At 42.1% G+C, this 26134-nt stretch overlaps 1 protein-coding gene across 1 annotated transcript in view; it reads right to left on the reverse strand.

Annotated features, from left to right (window-relative positions):
• The window catches only part of SRPRA (SRP receptor subunit alpha), a 47949-nt gene that overhangs the window by 13444 nt on the left and 8371 nt on the right, over positions 1–26134 (reverse strand). Inside the window, exons 4-11 of the mRNA XM_073603252.1 lie at positions 23473–23627; positions 19932–20088; positions 19543–19699; positions 16988–17112; positions 16792–16910; positions 10585–10671; positions 901–1073; positions 555–768 (exon numbers count right to left, since the gene is read on the reverse strand). Of these exons, the coding sequence (XP_073459353.1) occupies positions 555–768; positions 901–1073; positions 10585–10671; positions 16792–16910; positions 16988–17112; positions 19543–19699; positions 19932–20088; positions 23473–23627 (1187 nt within the window). The remainder of the gene's footprint in view (positions 1–554; positions 769–900; positions 1074–10584; positions 10672–16791; positions 16911–16987; positions 17113–19542; positions 19700–19931; positions 20089–23472; positions 23628–26134) is intronic.

The following is a 26134-nucleotide window of genomic DNA, read 5'->3' on the forward strand; positions in this document are numbered from 1 at the left end:
AGACACTATGTGCAGAAAGTCTCTAAAAATGTGTTGTGACCGCTCAAAGGACCATGGGACATATAGTCCTGACAACAGGTGCTCTTTCTATTCACAATCCCAAACCAGAACTTCATGGAAGTGCTGAAAGCAAGAGACAACGGCAGTCACAGCTCTAAAAAAGGTAAAAAAACACGTTTAAAAGCAGCTTTGATAGAAAAAAAAAAAAAAAAAAGAAAAAAAAAAAAAATAGGGGACTGTGTAACACAAACTATATCCAAAGATAGTAGTTTATGCGACTTTGCAACAGATTCACAAAAAAAAACGTTTAAGAGAGCTGTATACAGGGAGATAAAATGCCTAACATACTGAAAAAAAAGAATTTGGGTTTATATGCAGTACCGGTATTTTCTCCTTCTTGTAATGGATAACACAAGAGCATGCACAGCCAGAATGATTTTAGAATTATTGGCAGACTCCTACTTTGAGTTTTTTCAGCAGGATAAAGACTTTACAATTAAACTGGGCAGCAAAGTACCATAAACACTAAAACATTCCCAGTGTTAACAGCTTACCGTAAGATATGGCCTCCATGGCAATGCCGGCCGCGTCCTTGCCGTACCCCTTCTCATAGAGCTGCACCATGGTGCATCCCTTGTGCGCTTCTGGAGGGTGCAAGGAATTAAGGCGTCTCGTGTGTGTGCGCAGTTGCTCCACCGCCCCGGCTCGGAATGTGTCACAAGCTGCTATGAGCACGCTAAAACCGTTCTCAATCAGCCAGAAGGAAATCTGCGGGTAGGAGAAGAGATGTCACAGTGCGAGATTTTTACCTCCAATAAGGATCAGGAGATGCCCAAACCATGTCTCAGCAACACCACCAAGTGTATGCACGCTATCAGCCACTAGGAAGAATTCACTTACTTTGGCCAGGTTGGTAGATTTTCCCACCCCATTCACCCCACAGAAAGTGATGACATAAGGGCGTCGCAAGCGTTGGGATTCCATCACATCGCGCAAGACATCCACACGACGCTTTGGCTGCAAGATCTGCACCAGGGACTCTTGCAAGGCTTGCTTGACAGCTGAAGTCACAGCTACAGACACAGAGGAAATACATCACGGGTCAGCAACAGGGGCGTTAAACAGCCTGCGTCTAAGGAACTTTAAATATACTACTTAAAGCTGAACTCCAGGCAGATATAAAAGACACAAACTAACACAGCTGTGTATTAATATATCATTGAATTTATGTTTTTTTTGTTTTAATACAAGCAGTAAGTTCACAAATTTGACTAGGTATCAGCCTCTTGCAGTGCCTGTACAGCAGAATTCAGACTGTGAGAATGAGAAGCAGCACAAGGCACCATTCAGTTGTCAGATGGAGCATTCTGGTAGAAGGAGAGAGCAGAACGACAAAGAGGAGTTGATCAGTCTGCTGTTTTTACTTCTACTTTCCAGTCACAAGCTGGAGGAGGAACAAGACCTGTATATGTGTTACTGAACTGCAGCAGAGTAAAATCAGGTCTCCTGTCATGCCACACACAGCTGAGTGATGTAGCGGAGTTGTACAAATTTCTTCACTGGATGGAGAGAAATTCAGCTTCCAAATATGCATTAGCTTACAAGCAAAACTTTTTTTTTTTTTTTTAGCTTTGGATGGAGTGGAAAGATATTAGAACACCTGTCAGTTTTTATTGCCATTTTGTGTGCCCCCCCCCCAGGTAGATTCACGTCCTCTATTTGTTCCCTTTACCATCATCAATGAGAGAGTGAAAAATTGTCACCAGAACAGAAATAGGAGGGGAAACCTTCCAATGGGGACATACAGCGATTTCCTAATATTGGAGAAATTTCCGCTCACTTTCTGTTGTTGCCATGGTAAAGGAAGTGAAGTTTTCCTAATGGGAAACAAATGGCAAAAAAGAATTGACAGGGGTTATAACCCTCCCTTACAAAATGATAAAATTAAAAAAAAATGTTTCTTGCCTAAAAAAGGACATACTGTAAACGGATGACATTTGTTTACATCCACGTATGTGCGTGAAACAAGAAAGAATGCAAATGTTTTCCTTTTTTTTTTTCCTTCTGCAGACATAAACAGACCTTAATGCATGCGGTTTCATCTACCCACCTGCCTGCACATAGACACACATTGTATTGAAGTCTGGATCTATCTGAGACACATCCATACTGAATGGTCATGTGAGAAAGGGCCTTCCACACATACATTCAGTCTATACCCATCTGTCACTTTGTGACAGATCCAGGCTGAACTACATTGTAGATCTGTGGAGGGACGGAGGGAGGGAGAGGGGGAGAGAGGGAGAGAGGGGAGAGAGGGAGAATCCTTTTTGTTTTACAAATATAAAAACGGACATACAGTTCCTTGAAAAAGTATTCATACCCCTTAAACTTTTCCACATTTTGTCATGTTACAACCAAAAACGTAAATGAATTTTATTGGGATTTTATGTGATAGACCAACACAAAGTGCCACCTAATTGTGAAGAGGAAGGAAAATGATAAATGGTTTTCAAAATTTTTTACAAATAATTATCTAAAAAAAAGTGTGGTGTGTATTTGTATTTATTCCCTTTTACTCCGATACCCCTAACTAAAATCTAGTGGAATTAATTGCCTTCAGAAGTCACCCAATTAGTAAATAGAGTCCACCTGTGTGTAATTTAATCTCAGTACAAATACAGCTGCTCTGTGAAGCCCTCAGAGGTTTGTTAGAGAACCTTACTGAACAAACAGCATTCAGATGGTCAAGGAACACACCAGACAAGTCAGTAATAAAGTTGTGGAGAAGTTTAAAGCGGGGTTAGGTTTTCAAAAAATATCCCAAGCGTTGAACATCTCACGGAGCACTGTTCAATCCATCATCTGAAAATGAAGATTATGGCACAACTGCAAACCTACCAAGACATGGCTGTCCACCTAAACTGAAAGGCCGGGCAAGGAGAACATTAATCAGAGAAGCAGCCAAGAGGCCCATGGTAACTCTGGAGGAGCTGCAGAGATCCACAGCTCAGGTGGGAGAATCTGTCCACAGGACAACTATTAGTTGTGCACTCCACAAATCTGGCCTTTATGGAAGAGTGGCAAGAAGAAAGCCATTGTTGAAAGAAAACCATAAGAAGTCATGTTTGCAGTTTGCAAAAAGCCATGTGGGGGACACAGCAAACATATAGAAGAAGGTGTTCTGGTCAGATGAGACCAAAATTTAACTTTTTGACCTAAAAGCAAAACGCTATGTGTGGAGGAAAACTAACACTGCACATCACCCTGAACACACCACCCCCACCGTGAAACATGGTGGTGTCAGCATAATGTTGTGGGGATGCTTTTCTTCAGCAGGGGCAGGGAAGCTGGTCAGAGCCAAATGCAGGGCAATCTTAGGAGAAAACCTGTTCGGGTCTGCAAAAGACTTGAGACTGGGGCGGATGTTCACCTTCCAGCAGGACAACGACCCTAAACATACAGCCAGAGCTACAATGGAATGGTTTAGAGCAAAGCATATTCATGTGTTAGAATGGCCCAGTCAAAGTCCAGACCTAAATCCAATTGAGAATCTGTAGCAAGACTTGAAAATTGCTGTTCACAGACACTCTCCATCCAATCGGACAGAGCTTGAGCTATTTTTCAAAGAAAAATGGGCAAAAAAATTCACTCTAGATGTGCAAAGCTGGTAGAGACATCCCCAAAAAGACTTGCAGCTGTAATTGCAGTGAAAGGTGGTTCTACAAAGTATTGACTCAGGGGGGGCTGAATACAAATGCACATCACACTTTTTCAGATATTTACAGTATCTCACAAAATTGAGTACACCCCTCACATTTTTGTAAACATTTTTATTATATCTTTTCATGTGACAACACTGAAGAAATGACACTTTGCTACAACGTAAAGTAGTGAGTGTACAGCTTGTATAACAGTGTAAATTTGCTATCCCCTCAAAATAACACACTGCCATTAATGTCTAAACTGCTGGCAACAAATGTAAGTACACCCCTAAGTGAAAATGTCCAAATTGGGCCCAATTAGCCACTTTCGCTCCCCGATGTCATATGACTCGTTAGTGTTATAAGGTATCAGGTGCGAATGGGGAGCAGGTGTGTTAAATTTGGTGTTATCGCTCTCACTCTCTCATACTGGTCACTGGAAGTTCAACATGGCACTTCATGGCAAAGCACTCTCTAAGGATCTCAAAAAAATAATTTTTGCTCTACATAAAGATGGCCCAGGCTATAAGAAGATTGACAAGACCCCGAAACTGAGCTGCAGCATGGCGGCCAAGACCTTACAGTGGTTTAACAGGACAGGCTCCACTCAGAACAGACCTCGCCATGGTCAACGAAAGAAGTTGAGTGCACGTACTCCGCATCATAGCTGAAGCCTCTTCTAAAGACAAGCAGACTAAGGACATGGATTACTGGAACCACGTTCTGTGGTCTGATGAGACCAAGATAAACTTATTTGGTTCAGATGGTGTCAAGTGTGTGTGGCGGCAACCAGGTGAGGAATACAAAGGCAAGTGTGTCTTGCCTACAGTCAAGCATGTTGGTGGGATTGTCATGGTCTGGGGCTGCACGAGTGCTGCCGGCACTGGAGAGCTACAGTTCACTGAGGGAACCATGAATGCCAACATGTACTGTGACATACTCAGGCAGAGCATGATCCCCTCCCTTCAGAGACTGGGCTGCGGGGCAGTATTCCAGCATGAAAAGGACCCCAAACACACCTCCAAGACGACCACTGCCTTGCTAAAGAAGCTGAGGGTAAAGAAGATGGACTGGGCAAGCATCTCTCCAGACCTAAACCCTATTGAGCATCTGTGAGGCATCCTCAAACGGAAGGTGGAGAAGCGCAAGGTCTCTAACATCCACCAGCTCCGTGATGTCATCATGGAGGAGTGGAAGAGGACTCCAGTGGCAACCTGTGAAGCTCTGGTGGACTCCATGCCCAAGAGGGTTAAAGGCAGTGCTGGAAAATAAATGGTGGCGACACAAAATATTGACACATTGGGCCCAATTTGGACATTTTCACTTAGGGGTCTACTCACTTTTGTTTCCAGCGGTTTAGACATTAATGGCTGTGTGTTGTGTTATTTTGAGGGGACAGCAAATTTACACCGTTATACAAGCTGTACACTCACTACATTACATTGTAGCAAAGTGTCATTTCTTCAGTGTTGTCACAAGAAAAGGTAATAAAATATTTACAAAAATGTGAGGGGTATACTCACTTTTGTGAGATACTGTATTTGTAAAACATTTTGAAAACCATTTATCATTTTCCTTCCACTTCACAATTATGTGCCACTTTGTGTTGGTCTATGACATAAAATCTCAATAAAATACATTTACGTTTTTGGTTGCAACATGACAAAATGTGGAAAATGTCAAGGGGTATGAATACTTTTTCAAGGCACTGTAAATGGATGTCGGTCATTTACATCCGTTCCATGTACGTCTGTTTTTAGGGAAGAAGCATATTTTTGGTTTATACTTTTGTCAACTATAACTATTTTCTTTTCAACAACTAATGAAAAAAATGGACATGTGAGAAATCTGACACATACTGATAGAAACTTAACTGAATTGAAAGACAGATGTATAAACCGATTTAAAAAAAAGATTTAGTTTTCATGTTTAGTTTTTTTTAATCAGTTTTCATGATGGAATTGATGACACTCCTGTAAGGGGACCGTAACATTTTATCATTTTACACTGAAGTGACTTCTAGTCACATTTTTATTTTGCTGGAAGAGGGCAGGAAACAAGTACCTGCAACTTCAACACAATTCACAATAAAAAAAAAAACCTCCATCAGGTGTCAGCTCAATCTGTGTGAATTCTCCCTTTCTTTCTGTGTAGCCATTAAAACAGGTAGTAAAAAGGGAAACTTCCCCCAGAGAGGGGAAACAAATAGCAACATTCAACATTAAAAGCAAAAATAGAAAGAAATCCTGCGAGCCACCACTGTCTAGATGCTTAAAGTGGTTTAAATAACCCAAAGACTAATAGTATTAAGCCTGTCACATGTATCGTGAACGTATACATATGTATACATACGGCTTTACACTCTGCACAATTGATAGACGTCTGGCGTCTCATTCACCAGGGAGAAAGGGACTATACGTTCTTCTCCCGGCCCCACCAGACGTACTCCCGCATCGATTATTTTCTAGTTCCACATAGAAATCTGCAAGCAGTTCTAAGCACCAAGATAGAATCTATCACATGGTCTGATCATGCCCAGATAACGATGCGCTACGTCATTGCTAGAACACACACGACACAGCGTCCGCCATGGCGATTAAACGAGAGCCTACTGCAAGACCCGGAGGTATGTGCAGATGTGATGAAGGAGATTGAATATTACTTTAAATCTAACAGTACCCCTGACAGTGACGCTGGTCTAGTGTGGGAAGCACATAAGGCCGTGATCCGGGGCGTGCTTATTAAGCACGGCTCCAGGTTGAAACCTCAAAGAACAGAACAATTAGCCACACTCCTCCAGAAACTACAAACACTAGAAACAAGACATAAAATAAACCCGACAAGGGAAATAGGGACCTAGCTTGACACCACCCGTAAACAGGTCACAGACCTACTACACTTCAAAGCCAAAGCGGCACTTCAGATTTGCCGGAAGAAAATATATGAATCTGGCAACAAGTGTGGGAGGATGCTGGCCCGGTCCCTACAGCAACAAAAGCTAGCGTCATACATACCGCAGATCACAACCCCCTCGGGACAGACAGCGTCCCTACCCAAACAAATCACAGCAGAGTTTAGATCTTACTACAATTCCCTGTACAATCTGCACACAACACTATCCGCAACAGACAATACACTCGAATACATAGCCTCGTCATTGATGCCAACCTTACCGACGGAGACAAGGGAATTACTTGAGGAACCCATCACATTAATCGAACTACAATCAGCTCTAAGTTCCGCCAAACAGGGGAAAGCACTGGGACCTGATGGCTTGACCATTACCTACTATAAGACCTTCCTATCATCTTTAGGCCAATATCTAATCAAATTATTTAATGATCTTGGCTCAGGTTCAAAATTACACCCCTCTACGCTCCAAGCACAGATCTCGGTGATACTGAAAGAGGGTAAGGACCCCACACAGTGCGGCAGCTACCGCCCGATATCCCTGCTAAATACCGATTTAAAACTCTTTACCAAAATTATAGCCTCAAGGATACAGCAACATCTACCACAACTCATACACCTGGATCAGGTTGGTTTTGTGCCAACCAGAGACAACACCATTAAGGTTCTGAACTTACTCCACATAGCAAATAGAGATAAAACGCCATGTATTTTCCTTAGTACAGATGCTGAAAAAGCGTTTGATCGAATACGATGGCGATTCTTGTTTGAAACGTTGAAACACATCGGAGTAGGAGAAAAGCTATTTATTGGATATCTGCAGCATACTCAAATCCGTCAGCTAGAGTCAGGGCTAATGGTGTTGTCTCGGACCCATTTCCAATACTAAACGGAACCAGGCAGGGATGCCCACTTTCACCCTCTGTCATTGGAACCCTTCCTCTGCCATGTGAGATTAAACCCAGATATTACAGGGATTGCAATACAGAGCACCCAACATAAAGTGTCTGCGTACGCAGATGACTTAATGTTTTCTATTACTAACCCAACCATTTCCCTTCCAAACTTAATGAAAGAATTCGAGACTTATGGACATCTTTCTAACCTGAAAATAAAATTCAATAAATCAGAAGCAATTGGAATAGGAATATCACAGCCACAGCTCACAAATTTTAAGAATAACTTCCATTTCAAGTGGACAGACAAAGCCCTGAAGTACCTAGGCACTTACATCCCCCCAAATCTATCCCAACTCTTCAAACTCAACTTCCCGCCCTTACTGAAAACAGTCCAAAAACTACTCCACAGTTGGAAAAACGGCCTACATTCTTGGTTTGGATGTTGTAATATACTAAAAATTATGATACTACCTAAATTTTTGTATCTGTTACAGGCCTTACCTATACACATACCCGCAGCCTATTTTAGACAGGTACATTCCTTATTCTTAACCTTCCTGTGGGCAGGGAAAAAAACCACGCCTTCTGAGACAGACACTATCCCTCCCAAAACAACATGGAGGATTGGCCATGCCGGAGATCAAAACATACTACCATGCAGTACACCTAAGTAGACTTATCGATTGGTGTCAACATAAGGAAACCAAACTATGGCCACACTTAGAACAAGCACAATCTGAGATTCCCCTCCATAGAGCCCCATGGTGCAGTTCAACATTCCCCTCACAAACACGATGTCAACCCTTGATTGGGAACACTACAAAAGTGTGCGCACGCCTACTAGCACAAGCATCTCTCTCTGCTAGGAACTCACCACTGAGACCCATAATAGGAACCCCCAATTTGCACCAGGAATAACAGACCCTACATTCCGTGTGCTGAAAGATGCAGGGAAATATCAAGCCTCCCATTTCAGTACTGGGGGAAGATGGGTGACGCTTGTCGAGCTCTCAGACCCGAATGGCCTATACCATCTGGATTTCCTGAGGGCCTGTCAACTTTCACACTTTCTCAACAGTTTGACCCCACCAACCGTAAATGACCCACCTCTCACTGCCTTCGAAGAAATTTGTACAGAAAGCGGAGTGTTATCGCACACGCTATCCCTGACCTATAACATGCTAATCGCACCATCAGGGGACTACCAACACCCCAGCTTTGCCAAATGGGAAAAAGACCTGAATTACCACCTCACTGCACAAAAACGATCACACATCCTCCAATTCATACACAAATCATCCATATGTACCAAGTTCCAGGAAACTAATTACAAGATCTTTACACGGTGGTACAGAACACCAGCAATACTACCCAAATTTTTTCCTGGGACATCGAAATTATGCTGGAGATGCCAACAAGACACAGGCACGTTAATACAGATTTTCTGGTCCTGCCCCCGGATAAGGGGCTTTTGGGAGCAGGTCCGCAGGATAGTACAAAAATTCACTGACCGCACTGTCCCTGACGACCCGGCATACTTCCTCCTACACGTTACAGATACACCCGCTTGTATATACAAAAAGTCAATTGTACGCCACCTACTTGACGCAGCTAAAGTTTGTATTCCCCTTAGCTGGAAATCCTCCAATTCGCCCTCCATTGCCGTCTGGCTTAGGAAAATAGACGAAATTAACAAACTGGAAGATCTAATTCTCACGAGTCAGAACAGAAGTGAGACATACTCCAGGACATGGCAGTTATGGAATATGTTTCAATACTCAGAGGAGGGACAAGCCCTCAGAAGAGGAGACCCGTATACTTAAACTGGGCTGGAATTAATTATAGGAATCTCTCCTATTAAATTGCATTGCTAACTGACTGACGAGTGATCTCAGATGGATAAACTGAGGACTCCTTGTTCGCAAATACTTTCTCCCCCCCCCCCTTTTTTCTTTATTTCTCCTTCTATATTTACCCCCCTGATTTCTAGCCCATATTTAAAAAAAATGGGTTATCTTTTCTTTAATGATCTGCAGGAAAATGGAAGGAAGCAGAATACACAAAGGGACATCTTACGGATCTTACATATCTATCCTCACTAGATGACTATATTACGATAATGACACAGGCCGAGAGACATAGACAGCACTTATACTACACATCACTCTAGGAGACACTACATACTCTGAATCTCTGAAATACATCAACCTCAACTAACATTGCAACACAAGATGTTATTGGAATATGCAAAACAAGGTTTTCTTTATGCTATGTAAATGTTTATACGGCACTGTTATGATATTAATGTTGTATCGGTCCCTGTGGACCTGTTACCCAGTGATAAATAAAAAAATAAAAAAAAAAAAAAAAAAAAAAAAAAGAAGTGGTGGCTGCATTTGTTTTCTTTTTTCCCCTCATTTTTCACCAGGTGATCTGGCCTCCTGTATTAGTGTACCTATACTTTGGATGAAGGAGAACAGGGGGCACAGCAGCATTGTCAGTCTGGGGGGAGGGGAGTGTTAGATATAATAGCAGATTTAGATACACTGGCAAATTGAAGCCAAAATTCATCTCACACTGCAGTTATACAAGCAGGTACAGCAAAAGTTGTTTTTTTTGGGATAAAGGTTTTACAGGAACAAATAAAAGCTGATCATTGTAAGCCCCCATGTCAGTGGTAAATGGTTTGTCTCAACACGGATACATTTGGAAGAGAGAATATTCTGTTGCAAAAATAACAGACTTACTGGCCAGATCACCAGAGGAAAATAGGAAATTACAAAAAAAAGCCTAAAAAAGAAAATACAGTTATCACATCTAAGAATTGGTAAGCTGTAATATAATAAATGTTTGCTTTTGGGTTTACTACAGCTTTAAACTTACATACTTAACACATCAATGGGTGTGTGTGTGTGTGTGTGGCTTACCAGGAACCTTTAAAAGGGCATAAAGTATTATAAGCTTTGCATTATAAAATGCTACATGAAGACCTGGATCTTAGCAACTCAGTTCCGTTACAACTAAACTATACACACTTTAGATATTCATTGGGTTTAGCAGATGACACTTACTGGAGAATGTTCCCATCACTTTTCCTTCCAGTCTCTTTGCCACAGACTCACAGAGCTTCACCGCGATATCAGCTGCCACATTCTTAGCTGTAGGGGAATTATGGCAGGATCAAAACCAAGACACAACAATACAATACCATCTGGGCAAAGCAACAGCTTGTTTTAAACCCCCCTACTTACCTATCCTTCACTCGCCTGCTGTCAGATTTATCACTGGGAACTAAAAGGGAACATCCAGTATTTCAGAGTATGGATGAGCATGTGTCAGCGCACACACACACAGTGCAGCTCAGGATCAAGCCCGCAAGGGTGACTGGATTCCAAGCGGTGTGCTATGAGGGCACTTGGAGAGGGGGAGAAGAGCCAGGAGCGCCAACGGGGTAGCCCAGAAGAGGAGGATCAGGGCTGCTCTGTGCAAAATCAAAAGTTACAGGACTGCCTGCTATCCTGATTCACAGTCTTCAATATTTCCCGAGATGCTGAACTAGAAAATGTACTGTATGCAAATTAGGAATGCAAGACCTCGATCTGATAAATTATTTAAAGCAATAAAAAAGCAGGACGAGCATGACAACTAGCATAGAAATCCAAAAAGAACCATTTGTGGTTGGGACTTTAAGGGTACCATCCAAAACAATAAAAAGGAAAAAATAAATTACAAAAAAAAAAAAAAAAAAAAAAGACAAAAAATCCCTAAAATCACATGGACTTTATACAATAAATATAACCCCCTACTCCGCGCTCTTTTCAAATTGGATTTTTTCTACATACTTACCTATAAAAGCAATTTCTAATGCCGCGTACACACTGTCGGACTTTTTGGCTACAAAAGTCCGACAGCCCGTCCGACGGACTTTCGACGGACTTTCGACGGACTTTCGACGGACTTTCGACGGACTTTCGACGGACTTTCGACGGACTTTCGACGGACTTAACTACATACGATCACACAAAAGTCCGACGGATTCGTACGTGATGACGTACGACCGGACTAAAATGAGGAAGTTGATAACCAGTAGCCAATAGCTGCCCTAGCGTGGGTTTTTGTCCGTCGGACTAGCATACAGACGAGCGGATTTCTGGGTCCGGCGGAGTTACGATGTAAAGATTTGAAGCATGTTCCAAATCTAAAGTCCGTCAGATTTGCGACTGGAAAAGTCCGCTGAAGATTCGGTGAAGCCCACACGCGATCGAATTGTCCGCCGGATTTGGTCCGTCGGCCCAGTCCGGTCGAAAAGTCCGACCGTATATACGCGGCATTAGAGTACATTACAGGACACAGAGCAGGCTATAATTATGACTATGTCGCTTATGCGCCACCTATAGGTGAATGGACACTTGCCGATGAATCAAACAGGAAGTCCTCCCCTATATAGCCCCTCCTATACAGAAAGTACTTCAGTTTTGTAGCAAACAATGAAAAAATTCTAAAAAGGAGGAGAGGGATGTCTGTGTCCCGTGATGTACTCCAAGAAATGGCTTTTACAGGTAAGTATGTAGAAAAAAAAAATCCAAATTTTCTTTAATCATACATCATGGGACACAAAGCAGGCTATCATCATGACTATGTGGCATGTCCCAAAGCAATAAAATCTGAGAGGTGGGAGACACCACAATTATCACAGCCATCAATCCAAAAAGGATGTATTCCACCATTTTGTAAGATGCTGCAGCCAAATACAGCAACCTCCATGGCTCCAACATCTGCCTGGTAAAACCTTGTGAATGTATACGTCAAAAAGCATGTAGCAGCCTTGCAAACCTGAGCCACTGACGCCTGATGGTGGATAGACCTGGGAGGAAATGTTCCCCTTCTCCATGTTCCAAACAATCAACCGCTACTTCAAACCCTGCAATACCCCAGGGACAGAGAAAGATTGAACCCTCATCTTTCAGACAGACACAATGTTCCTCTACAAATACCTGGAGTGGAACTGTACATAGGAAACCGCATTACGTAGATACTATTTCTCCAGCAACCTCATGCAGAGATGCAATGAAGGATACCTTTTGCTCCTTATATTTCACTTTAAACTTGGAACGGACTGCTCCCTGAGCAAAAGATCATTGAGGTATCCTGAGATTGATGCCCCCTGCGCCCTCAGCAAGCCCAGCACCAGGGCTATGAACTCTGTCAAACCCCTGTGGGGGCTGTGGCCAACCTGAAGGACAGAGCAACAAAAGAAAAATGCCGATCTTCTACTGAAAATTGTGGAAACCTTTGATGAGCCTGGAAAAAATGCCCCATGCAGATATGTATCACTGAAGACTATGGACATTAGAGATCCACTTCTTACAGAGTGGCCACCACTGACTGGACCAATCGCATCTGAAACAGAAGGAGTTTTAAAAACTTGTGTAGTGCCTTGAGAACCAAGATAGACCTCATATCCCCGTCTATAATGAGCCTATAACTTTGCTCTAAAAGAAAATGCAAAGCAAAAGCTTGATATTCTGCAGTGAACCCAGAAGGTCCCAAAGAGACGTGTTTAACCTCTAAGGTTTCTGCCAGAGTCAACCTAAAGACAAAGTGAACCACCAGAGACTGCCCTAGCATCCTCTGGCCTCAGATACCTCTCAAAACACAGCAGCCTCAGATTCTGTAGGGGAAAAGCTTACAGCTCTTTCCTGAGCTCAGGCACATTAAGGGGGATAGCCAGACAAACGCAGTGGCCCAGATCTCCCCCCCCCCTCCACTGCATCAAAGGGCAGTGCACCTGCCTCCCCCTTCTGGGACCATTGAAATCGTATAACAGGTAAATAATGTAGCAACTATATTTGCCAAAACCTAATATGCAGTCCCCCAAGGATGCAAGCCCATAACCATGTTGGTCTACAGCTATGCAAATACGTAGGTATGCAAGCACGAGATACACAGCTATGCATAAAAGGTTTTGCAGTTTTTGCATATAAGCACTTTATGCGATATGCATGTAAGTATGCAGTATGCCCCATATATAGCCATGCAGGAATTATGCAGGTATGCATGCAATAATGTAATACTATGCTGCACCTGCCCCGTTTTCTAGAAGAGTATGGTTTCATCAAAGAACTATGATGAAAATTAACCGCACTTAGCCCCATACTAGTTTCATAGGACTTGACAAGCACATATGCAAAAAACGCACCCTGAATGCAGCCTCAATGCCGCTTTAGTGCAGCCTAAATGTACGTTCCTGAAGATCAATGTAAGCTACTCTGGAGACCCAACTTCTTTAAGTGCACTGATACTCATGCAGGGGTGTAACAGAAAACAGTTGTACAAACCCACCAGGATTATGCAGAAAAATACAGTGTATAATCATGTCCTGTGTGGTCCTGCAGCTTCCCACAGCTAGTACTCATCTTCATTCAGCCATAGACTCTCCATGTCCCTGCTATTTCTCAGGAGCCTCACTGACCCTTCAGCCCACGTCAGTTCAACCGTAAAAAAAAAAAAAAAAAAAAAAAAAAAAAGGCCACTCTTCCACTTCCTGCCTCCGCTGCATAAGAGTAAACTATATAGAGCAGACCCACACCTTCTAGTGGCTGGAGGAGAAAACTGCAGCTCAATACACCTTCTGAAACACATGGAGCCTGTCCGGCCAGCCTGACCAAACAGCACACTGCCCCCCAGTGGCCACCAGTCAGATTTTTTTTTTTTTTTTTCAAAGAAACACTGCAAATGTAAACTTACCATTCCCATCACAGGACTCTGAATCATAACAGGAGTCCAACCTTCACCCATCCCGACCAGCTCTGTCATAAAAGATCTTAAAGGACTTAGTCCCGCTTAATCTGGGGTCCTCTCCCCTGGACATGTATAGCACCCTGCTGGAAAGCACCCTGCTGGAAAGCACCTTGGTCAGAAACACTGCTCAGGGTTTCATTATGCAGGGTCAGCGCCATAAGGCTGCATTACAGGCAAACCTTGAGTATTCTTCTCTCCTATCCAATGAGGCTCGGGTACCATCCATTTCAGCTAACTGCCATTGAATGGATCAGATTTCAGTCCTTGAATAACAGAACCATTTTCAAATTTATTCCATGTAGACATCAGCTTTTAATAAGGTTATAAGATGTTCTTTATTGTATCGGATTAAAAAAAAAAAAAATCTTACTGGCTAAAAACAGCACTCTTATTACTGCAAATGGTTCTGCTTGGTATGTCTTCATTTCACCACACAAAAGCAGCAGCAATATCTTATGTGTTTTTAAGTTCCCATCTTCATTACCACACAGTCAAGGTGGAAAGAAAGTACCCCAAGGCTGAGGAGGCGCCTAATGGAGAAGGATTCTTCTCTGGGGCTGGGGAAGGTGTCTTCAAAAAGGACATTTGCTGGCAGCTCTGGAAGTCAGGAAGGAAGGCTCCTTAAGAGCTTGGGAGCTTTACAGTTGGAGGAAAGTTCCCCTTGGGCTAGGAAGGTCACTCAACATAGGCAAGTTATTCCTACACACAGGAGGGTAGACAGTAGAGTTGCACTGATACTAGGAGCCAATAGCTGCGCTGCTATCAATCTATCCAATCAAGAGCTGGCACCCCGTGGAGAGAGGGACAGCGTGTCCCCACCGAAGAGATGAAGGGGTCAGGTAAGTAAAACTGGGGGGCCGGTGACTGCCAGGTGTTTTTTCACCTTAATGCATAGGATGCATTAAAGGTGAAAAAACACAAGGTTTTACAACCCCTTTAAAGTATGTTGTTTTGTTTGACACTGCAGCCTATACTACCTCTGTTAGTTAAATGTTAAATATTAGTTTCATTATCTGCAAGATAAGTCTACGTAACTGTCCTTGGCTATGTTTTGGCATTTGACGGTTTTGTTGACCTTCTTCTTCCCCGATTACTACTCTGGCAGGCATGGTCTGTCCTTCACATTCAAGATTGTATTGACGCTATAATTATACATATTTGAGAAAAGGTTTGTATTTTACTTGATCCTTTGAAAATCTAGCAACGAAATACATCAGCAAGCAGTAAGACATGTTTATTGGGTGATGGGAGATGAATTGTGTTAAAAGAGCACAAAGTAGGAGTTAAGCTTTTATATGTAAAAAAAAAAAAAAAAAAATTCTTTTTTGCTTTTGTATTGCTTTGGGTGGAGCCCTTAAAGTGTTTAAGGCAAAAGTGTAAACCACTGCCAGCCCTTCTATTATAGGCAGGCATACCACACTGTGTAAGTCTTTTCTAAAAACTAGGATTGTAAATATCTATTTAGGGCAATCTTCAGCTCCAATACAATGCAGGAGGGGCTGAGAGCTTCCTTTGACGTCAGCCGGGGAGGTCACGTGGCCGCTCTTCTCCTCCAGCAGTAGCCCTGTCCCGGAGATGTAAAGAGGCTGCGAGTCACATGACCGGCCTGAAGATAGCACTAAAAATGTATTTACAATCCTCGTTTTTTAGAAATAAAAGTTACACAGTATGATATGCCTGCCTATAATAGAGGGGCTGGCAGTAACCATTGTAAGTTGTTTATTTTTAATAATAGCAGCGGGGGGGAGGCGGGGCGGACACAGAGATACAGACAGGGAGCTGATGGGCAGGGAGGAGGGGGTGAGGGGGGAGAGGAGGGCTACGGATGACGAATTGACGTATGCTGACCATGGTGGTCAGTGCCCTGATTATCATGGTCAGTGTAAAGAGGGGGATACAGGAAGTAGCAGGATCAGACTTTTTTTTTTTACAGTTTAGAGGGGGACAGATAACACAGCACAAGCACTGTGCTGTTTAATCTGCTGTAAGGGAGCAGGATCTGTATTTTCTTTTTTGGGGGTTAACAAACACTTTATAGTCCCAACCACAACTGGTTCTTTTTGGATTTCTATATTACTTGGGGGATGTTGGCACCCAGTAACATGCAACTATCTTGGTATTTTTGTGATAACAACTAGCATTTCAGAAAAAATATACAATATACAGAGTCTGTTTCTATCTCAGCAAATTTCCACTGCCCAGTCATGTGACCAAATGTCAACATGCTGCTACAAGAGGATATTAGGGAGGCGATGTTCTGGCAGAGATGCATTACTGGTTGAACAGTGATCTTTCACATTGAGGGAGACCAAATGATCAATGCCACAAAACTGCTCATGTGACTTGAGACTACTACTAGGTTGCCCTTTGTTAAAATCTATTCAAACAACCAAAATTTTTTAAGTATACAACAGGCTAAAGCCATCAACCCAAGACTAAAAGGTTTGCATTTTATGGGCCACGTCTGTTGCACGCACCTATGAGATGATCCTTCATCTTCTCCAGAACAGGCTCCATGTCGTCCATACTCAAGCTCTTTGCCCCTACAAGGCCTTTCAGCATTCCGAACATTCCCCCAAAGCTGCTCTTCTTAGTGCTAAATAAAAGAGAAGTGAAGGTCACCTAATATCACCCCATCTCACACTGGTAGTAAAAGTGACACATTCACAGTACCTAGTCTTGACGGGAGCTGTAGTGTTGGTTTTAACAATGGGAACTTCCTCCTCCTCTTCTTCCTCCTCCTCACTGCTGCTTTCACACTCTACGTCCGGGAGGTTCCCCACCATCCGGTTTGATCTCTGAAAGAACATGCACAGGTCACATGACAATCAAATTTATTCCATGCAGACGTCAGCTTTTAATAAGGTTATAAGCTGTTCTTTATTGTATTGGATTAAAAAAAAATCTTACTGGCTAAAAACAGCACTCTTATTACTGCAAATGTTTCTGCTTGGTAGGTCTTCGTTTCACCACAGAAAAGCAGCAGCATTATCCTATGTGTTTTTAAATTCCCATCTTCATTACCACACAGTCAAGGTGGGAAGAAGGTACCCCAAAGCTGAGGAGGCGCCTAATGGAGAAGGATTCTCCTCAGTGGCTGGAGAAGGTGTCTCCAAAGAGGACATTTGCTGGCAGCTCTGGAAGTCAGGAAGGAAAGCTCCTTAAGGGCTTGGGAGCTTTACAGGGCTAGGAAGATCACTCAACAAAGGCAAGTTATTCCTATACACATGAGGGTAGTCAGTAGAGGTGCACCAATACTACTTTAAGACCGAGTACAAGTACCAATACTTTTTTCATGTACCCGCTAATACTGATTACTGATACATTTTTTTAATGTTATGTAACAGTGGACTGTGTCAGTAGTTTTTTCTTTTTTTTACAATTTTATTTACAATTTCTTTTTTTAATATGTTTTGCAATTTATAATTTTTAAAATTTTTTTTTACAATGCTTTTTTTTGAGGGGGAGTGGACGGTGTTTTTTTTTTTTTTTTTTGTTTACAAATTTTAGCCTTTAATTATCACAATTTTTTTTTTGTCAGCCCTGTTGGTGAGATATTAGGGATCTAAACAGACCCGTGACATCTCCCCTTTGAGACAGGGAAAGGGACTGAGGACACAGATTCCCCAGTCCCATTTTCTGCAGCCTCAGCTAAACTGAAAATGAATGGATATAAACGGAGACATCGTAAACACAGTTGGACTCTGTCCATTCATAACTGAGCAGAGTAATGATCACTGTGCATTCAGAAAAGGAAGGAGTCGGTAAATGACAGATTTACCGACACCTTTCTCCGCTCTGCATCCTGACAGATCCAGGACAGGGGGGGACTGGAGGAACACGGAAGACATGAAGGGGGACCAGAGGAGCATGGAGGGCATGAAGGAGCACAGAGAGGAGAACATGGAGAAGGACACAGGGGACAGTCAGGGGTAAACGGTGCGGCGGTGGGGGGAGTTACAAGCACCAATCTCCCTTTATAGATTTCAGCAAGGCAGCTGAAAGCAGGGGGGAGAAGCAGCTGTCAGATACTTTATTGAAATCTATACCGCCGCACCAATCATCCGTGACTGCCCAGGTATTGGGTCAAGCATCGGAGCATTTGCACGAGTACAAGTACTTATGCAAATGCTCGGTATCGGCATCGATACTAGTATCAGTGCAACCCTAGTAGACAGCATGGGAAGGTTCCTCTGGGTTCACAAAAGTCATCCAACATTGGATAGTTCCCCAGTTGCAGGGGAAAAACAATCAGAGCCGATTAATAACACAGACACAAAACGTGGAGCAGCTGCCCAGAATGGCCAATTAGGTTTTCTCTTTTAAAGGAATCTAAGAATGTGATTGACCGCTATGTAAATCATATATCTTATGCTGCATTTACCTATGAAGGTTTTTACTTTCTTAGGAATTAAAAATAGAGTATTAAATGAAAACTATGCATTTATTGACTTATTTCATGCTTTCAGGGTCCTTCCTTTTTTGGCCTCAGTGGGTCCTTTGGCTTTTCCCTCTCAGGTTGGTGCTGTGTGTATGGGGGAGCTGAGTCAGCATTTACGGGCCAGGCACCTCCTTATTTTTGAGGCACGCCTTTTGTATCGAACTCTCTGGCTCAAGGAATTTGGAAGCAACTTTCTGTGCACTCTTATGTTTTTAATCTGCAACAGTTGTCATCCCATTATATGTAAGTGTTTTTCCTTCATTATTTTTCCACTAATTCATGTCTGTTATCTCGGTATCTGTATGTACAGTGTTACATTGCTACATATTTGTATATTTATGTCATTGTTTCAATCCTATTGTAGAATACTAAATTTTCTTGCTCAAGTCATACCCCAGAAGAAGGAGAACTACATATTCACTCCGAAACGCGTTGGTTGCAAGACACATTAGCTTAATATTTGTATTATGTTTTTGATGACAACACTGTAAAATTCGTTCTAACACATTGTTATGTGGTTTTTATACAGGTTTTGCATTTTTCATACTAAATAAATATATTTTTTCATATTAGATAAATTATTCCTTTAAAATTTTTGTGCCTTAAACGTGCACTGTGTGAAGCAATTCGCTCTGCAGGAAGGTGAATAAGTGCTCTGGTCTGCTCCATCGAGCTGCAGAAGAGATGTAACAGGTTACACCAACATCTCTGTTCTTGACTGAAGATACAATGCTGCCTCTTACACACACACACACACACACACACACACACACACACACACTCTTACCAGGGCCAACAGGTCCTCATCAGTGACCGCTGGCTCCTCTGTGTTGCCATTGGTAGTGGGTTTGCTGAAGTCCAGCTCTTTGGCATTCACTGGCCTGCCTTCCCACACCCGAGGCTTCTTCCCCTTTTCTTTTTGGGACTCGGGCTTTGGGGATTTGCTGCAAGACAAGGAAATGAATAATCAGCTCTGGCTTTGTGTACCTATGTATATTAGAAACAAAGTCATTCTCCATCTAGCTGCTGCTGTGTAAGATGTTTCAGACAGAATGATGATGCAGCAATGAGTCAGCTTACATGCAAACAATTTGAGAATGCTTCCCCTAACCGCACAAGGAATAGCATGAAATATAGCAGTTCCCAAATATATAATGCGGAGAAAGCATTGCTCACCTTGCTTTATCTCCCCCCTTCATCATCTTCTTAAAGAACGCCTCTCGCTTCTTCTGTATGGCTTCCTCTGAGGTAAGCTCCTCCTTCTCTGCAGGTACTGCTGGGGTGCCAGTTTTACCGCCTTTATTGGGTGGAGCGATCACTTCTGGGGCAGTGTCTGGAAAGAGAGAACGCTCACCTTGACACAGCCATGGACGACAGGAACGCCCCATCTGCAGCTGGTTTAACAAACATTATACTGATATCCTTTCAAACTGAATACCAAAGCATTCCTTCCTTTATTTCCACACGAATATCAAAGTGTATGAGGACCAGTACTTGGTGTGCAGAGTGAGCTGGGGAGAAATACCCGGAGTGGAGCAGTGGGATATTATAATATACCATATAATATGGTGGCTTGCTCATCTTATTTGAACACCCCAGAAACTCTACCATGCAACTGGGAAGAGGTCCTGGACAGATCTGACGGGAATCTATCTCTATACTGGACTGGGACTTCTGGGTCTTCCACCAGCGGAGTCCACAGCCAGCACAGAGAAGTCTAAACAGGCCTGCTCACCCTTATAAAATTAGTTTACAGCTGAAGTCAAGCCAGGGACTGGTACACCCCCGCCCCAAACTTTATCTCCCCTCTAGCTAACTATCCCAGTAGACTAAAAAAAAAAAAAAAAAAATAATAAACTAGTTGGCCAAATATTTTAGTCACTGTGAGGTTGCTTTATAAATGGTGCACCATCTGTATGGTTTCTTTGTGACTAAATGTACCCAAAAAATGAAGGGGCAAGTTAGGGGATTTCTAAAATGTTTATCACCATTTATTGTAAAGCTCAATAAAGATTAGCTTTAAAAAAAAAAAAAAAAAAAAAAAAAAAAAAATTAAAATTATAATTATATATCCTAGCTTCCTATTGGCTGTTCATTAGCGGGTTCCTCACAGGGTCCTAAAGACCCCAGGTGAAATGTAATGTCAAGACTCAGGGCAGCAACCATATTGGTCAGCGATTAATCAGACCTTCATTCCAAGAAGAACCGAAAAGGGTTGCATGACAGCAGGTTCAGGTGAGTAAAAAAGGGCTTTGGGAGGCAGTGTTAATTTTGACATAAAATTTAAAAATTTAGTTTTAGTTATAGTCTTACGACTAAAACTAAATTGAATTTATATCACAACGGCTAAATCTGTGTCTGTAGTACATGTTCAAACCTTAATACCATAAATAATAAACATATTAGATTTTTACTCCAGGGAGTATATGTTTGACAGTTCTAAAGAAATAATGCATTATTATTGTTATTATTTATTATTATTATTATTATTGTTATTATACAGGATTTATATAGCGCCAACAGTTTACGCATCGCTTTACAATAATGCATTGAAATTTAACTAAACCCATTAGATTTTTGTCGACTAAAATGTACTGGAGTGAAACGAAAACAGAAACAAAAATGGACTTTGTATTTTTTATAATTGGTGCCTACAAACGTTTTTATTAAACAAATACTACAAAAGCAAACTTTAAAATTATTGTAAGTAAAATGCAAACAATTAACTAGACCTCTCTAGTGTATATTGTGTGGAGTTCTGTCCTGAACTCCTATCTTATTATGACTTCTATCCTGGAAAGACGGTCTGTATTTGCCATTTGCTAATTGAATTGCTACCTTATTAGCAATCTCCACCATATCTTGCTTCTGCTGGTAGCCCTGCTGAGACACTGTAGTTTGCTCTTTCTTTGATAGAAAGTACCCCTCTCCATTATCTATTAAGATTATAAGGAAAGGTTGCTGACTGTTCACAGTCTCACTATACAGGCTCATACCTTATTAGCATGGTCCTTACACCCAGATTTGTATCATTTTATCCAAGAATATTTAATAAGCTCCCGAAGAAGCATTCAAATTGCGAAACATGTAGAGCTTTTTCTTGCACATCTTAAAATGATTGTAGGAGTTCATCCCTGCAAATGTTACGCATTAATTGTATACAATATACACTAGAAAGGTCTAGTTAGTTGTTTGCATTTTACTTGCAATGTTTTAAAGTGTGCTTTTGTACTATTTTTTTAATAAAAACGTTTGTATTTTTTTATAATTGGAGCCTACAAAGTCCATTTTTGTTTCGGTTTTCGTTTCACTCAAAATTGCTATTTAGGACGTGGCACTGGCCTATCATAAAATTCCCAAAGTTCCATCCTGTGCTGGAGTTCGGCTAACTTTTTGATATATAAAATGTACAGGAGATTTTAGTCGACTGAAATACGATTAAAACAACTCAGATGATTAAAATAACAATGACAATTTAGTCAATTCTAGTCTTTTGACGAAAATGTCATTTTAGTCGTATTTTAGTCATCTGAATCATTTTCGTTTTAGTCGAATAAGATAGTATTAATTTAGTCGACTAAAATATTTTAGTCGACGAAATTAACACTGTTGGGAGATTATTTACTTCTAAAGTTTGTTAAAGAAGGGGTAAGTTCACTTTTTTATGCAAAATTAAAAAGGTGAACAAAGTCCAAATATCCTGGCAAAACCACGCTGCACATAGTGGCAGTGCTGATGGTATAGTTGTCCATTCACCACAATACACAGCCCCGAAGTGAGCATCCATCATAATGCTCGTTGGAAAGTGCCCATCAGAGCAACTACGTGACCACGCTGGAAAACTCTTCTTCTTTATGGAATGCCTTACTGGAAAAGGCGGCCTCAGGTGCTTCATTGGTCATCAAAGTCATATAGCCATACTAATAGAGAAAACCAATTAGCAAAAACTGAATTTTAAAAGTAAATAGATGTGAATGCAAGCTGAACACTCAAGGCAATTTTCACACGTCCTAGAACTCCATAGTGATGGGGGCACTATTTCTATGCGGGTTGATGTTTTGGTTCCTTCCCCGTCGACGAGGTCCTGCACGGGGAGTGACATGTGTGGGGTTAGAAACCTTCTGCTGACGTCTCCTTAGATTTTATACATATATGATGGAGCCTGCACCCGGAGTAGCGATCCCAGAGGCTTCACAGTTATTGGATTTATCCCTTAGGGGAATGTTCATCATGGCCTTTCAGTATGTTCAGAGGTCATGCTGTTGAGGTGAGTGGATAATTTGCTCCTTGGTGGTGGGATCCAGCACGTTTTCCACAGTGATGTTGTACATGTCATGTTTTGTCTTCACAGAATATGTACATCTTCTAGTGACAGCTCATCATTGCTTGGGACAATTTGGCTTCCATTCATATTTTATGGACTTTGCAAGCATTTAGATAAATATTAACACCGGGGCTGTGTACTGTGGTATACAGATCACTACACTGGTAGCATGAGGTATCACAGCTATTAGGGGCAATGGGGTCTAGGATATTTGGAGTTCACCTTTTTATTTTCGTGAACTTACCCTTTATTTGGAGTTGGGTGGGTTAAAAATGTGCCCTTATTAAATCCAATATTAAAGGCAACTACATGCGTGGAAACTGAACACACAGAGAAGAGCTGCTTATACAGAGACAATATGATATTATAAAAAGCATTTTACTCATTACTCACTCTCCTTCCTTGAAGCCTTGTTTTTCTTGTTGTTCTCCTTGGTCTTGTCCCCCGGCTTCTCAATCATGGATTTCACTGTCTTCTTTGACTTCTCTGACTGTTCGAATGTCTTCATGGTGGCAGTGGGCCGAGCTTTGCTGCTTCCCTCTGCTGCCCTGTGGAGAAAACACATTTTTATACATTTGTCAAATATAATATCACACTGGTCAGGCCTCACTGAGATATGTATTCTCCGTAATCATTGGTCACATTAAATATTGGGATAACGCAACTTGTGTAATCTTATTAGAGTGAATTATGCAACTGCAATATTTTTAAAACATGTATAGGGCACATTTAATAGAAGATATGCGGCTTATGTTGTCAGTAGCTCATATTTTATTATCTAGCGCCGTCAATTTACACATCGCTTTACATCTATATTCTATACATTCACATCAGTCCCTGCCCTCAAAGAGCTTATAAGCTAAGTAGGACTGCCACTAACGATTATTTTCATAATCGATTAGTTGGCCGATTGTTTCGATTAATTGGATAAAATCATAAAAAATTAAAAATATAAAAAAGACCCGAAATACTATTTTGCAGCTTTTCAAACAGAACTGTAATATTATAATGCATGAGAGAGTCCCTTGTCATATATAGGTATCCTGTCGTGTCTATTCCTCCCGGGAACCCCAATGATGGGGCACTGTTCCTCCCGGGAACCCCAATGATGGGGCACTGTTCCTCCCGGGAACCCCAATGATGGGGCACTGTTCCTCCCGGGAACCCCAATGATGGGGCACTGTTCCTCCCGGGAACCCCAATATATGGGGCACTATTCCTCCCGGGAACACCAATATATGGGGCACTATTCCTCCCGGGAACACCAATGATGGGGTACTATTCCTCCCGGGAATACCAATGATGGGACACTATTCTCCCAGGAACAGCAATGATGGGGCACTATCTCCCCCCCTCCCATGAACACCAATGGGGCACTATTCACCCCCACCAACGGGGCACTATTCACCCCCACCCCCCCAGCAACACCAATGGGGCACTATCCCCCCCCCCCCCCAGAAAACCAACGATGGGGCACTATCCCCCCCCCCCAGAAATACTTATGATCAAGGGGAACTTGTTGTCAACTTTTCATCACATTGACAATTGACATCACATCTCTCTATTCCCTCGAGGCAGCAGCGGGCGGGGCTGAGGGGGGGGAGCTGACGTCAGCGAGGAGGAGAAAGGCAGACGTGCCTGGTCACATGAGCGCCGCTGTATTCTCATGAGAATACGGCGGCGCTGCCACCTTGTACACAGGATTCACTGGGACGGAGGTGGGACTGGCAGAGAGGAAGGTGCCGTTAGACCAACTAATCAATGAAAATCGTCAACAGCGATTTTCATTATTGTTGATTAATCGTTGCAGCCCTAAATCTAAGGTCCCTAATTCACATACATACATACATACATACATACATACATACATATACAAGGGCCAATTTAGACAGGAGCCAATTAACCTACCAGCATGTCATTGAAGTGTGGGAGGAAACCGGAGTAGCCATAGGAAACCCACGCAGGCACAGGGAGAACATGCAAACTCCATGCAGGTAGTGCCATTGTTAGAAATCGAACCAAGGACCCTAGTGCTGCTAGATGGAAGTGCTAACCACTTAGCCTCTTATACCAATTGTAAAGTAATCACAAGCGAGTCACCGTCACCAATAAATAAACCTTGTATAATAGGATCAAAAATAAAGTATTTTATAGTTGGTCGCATTTTTTCAGAAACATTCGTTTAGTTTTTTTTTTTTTTTTTTTTACTTTAAACAGTTTCAGTGAAGCACCAGAGTTACTTTTCACCACAATCACACACTATTATACATGTATATAGCTGACAAATTCCACAAATGCTATACACAGAATACTGAGCTATTCACATCAGTCTCTGCACTGGAGGAGCTTCTCCACCAGGTGGTGCTGTTTTGCAAGGTGCTGTTGGCTCACTCTGCTTTTGCTCTCAGGTGTCCTTTTATGAAACTGAGATCAGCAGCGATCCCGAGTCTCACCGCTGATCCTAGCTCATTACCAGTTTATGAAACTGAGATAATCAGTGGAGAACACGTTCTCCGCACAGTGAGAATTTGTAACTGACTTCACAGAAACGGCCAGTTTATGAAGGTGCGATCTCAGCACCTCACTGGCGATCTGTGACAGAATTCTCACTTTCTGATTCACCATTTCAGAAGTGGAGAATCAGAGTGAGAAGCCTGAAACTGGTGAAATTTATAGTGTGTAGATATAGATATAGATATAGATATAGATATATATATATATCTATATCTATATCTCTATCTATCTAGCACACTGCCATTCACATTACATGCGATGTCTGTGCGGTGCGATATCAGCTGTACAGGTAGTATGGCTGATATCGCACCGCATTCGGTGCAAACACGCACAGGACCCTTTTTTCTGTTCGGACCAGAATCGGATCGCATGTCCGGACTGTCAGTTCGCAGTGCGATATGCAAGCTGAACTGGGGGTGTCCTTAACAATGTATTGACACTCCCCAGCGATTCGCATATGGCAGTGTGAACTGACATGTGAGTCGGTGCGATGCGGGAACCCGCAGTGGATTCGCAGTGTTCTCGCATTGCACCAGTTTAT

Source organism: Aquarana catesbeiana, linkage group LG10 (assembly GCF_042186555.1).
Source record: "Aquarana catesbeiana isolate 2022-GZ linkage group LG10, ASM4218655v1, whole genome shotgun sequence".
Classification (NCBI taxonomy): domain Eukaryota; kingdom Metazoa; phylum Chordata; class Amphibia; order Anura; family Ranidae; genus Aquarana; species Aquarana catesbeiana.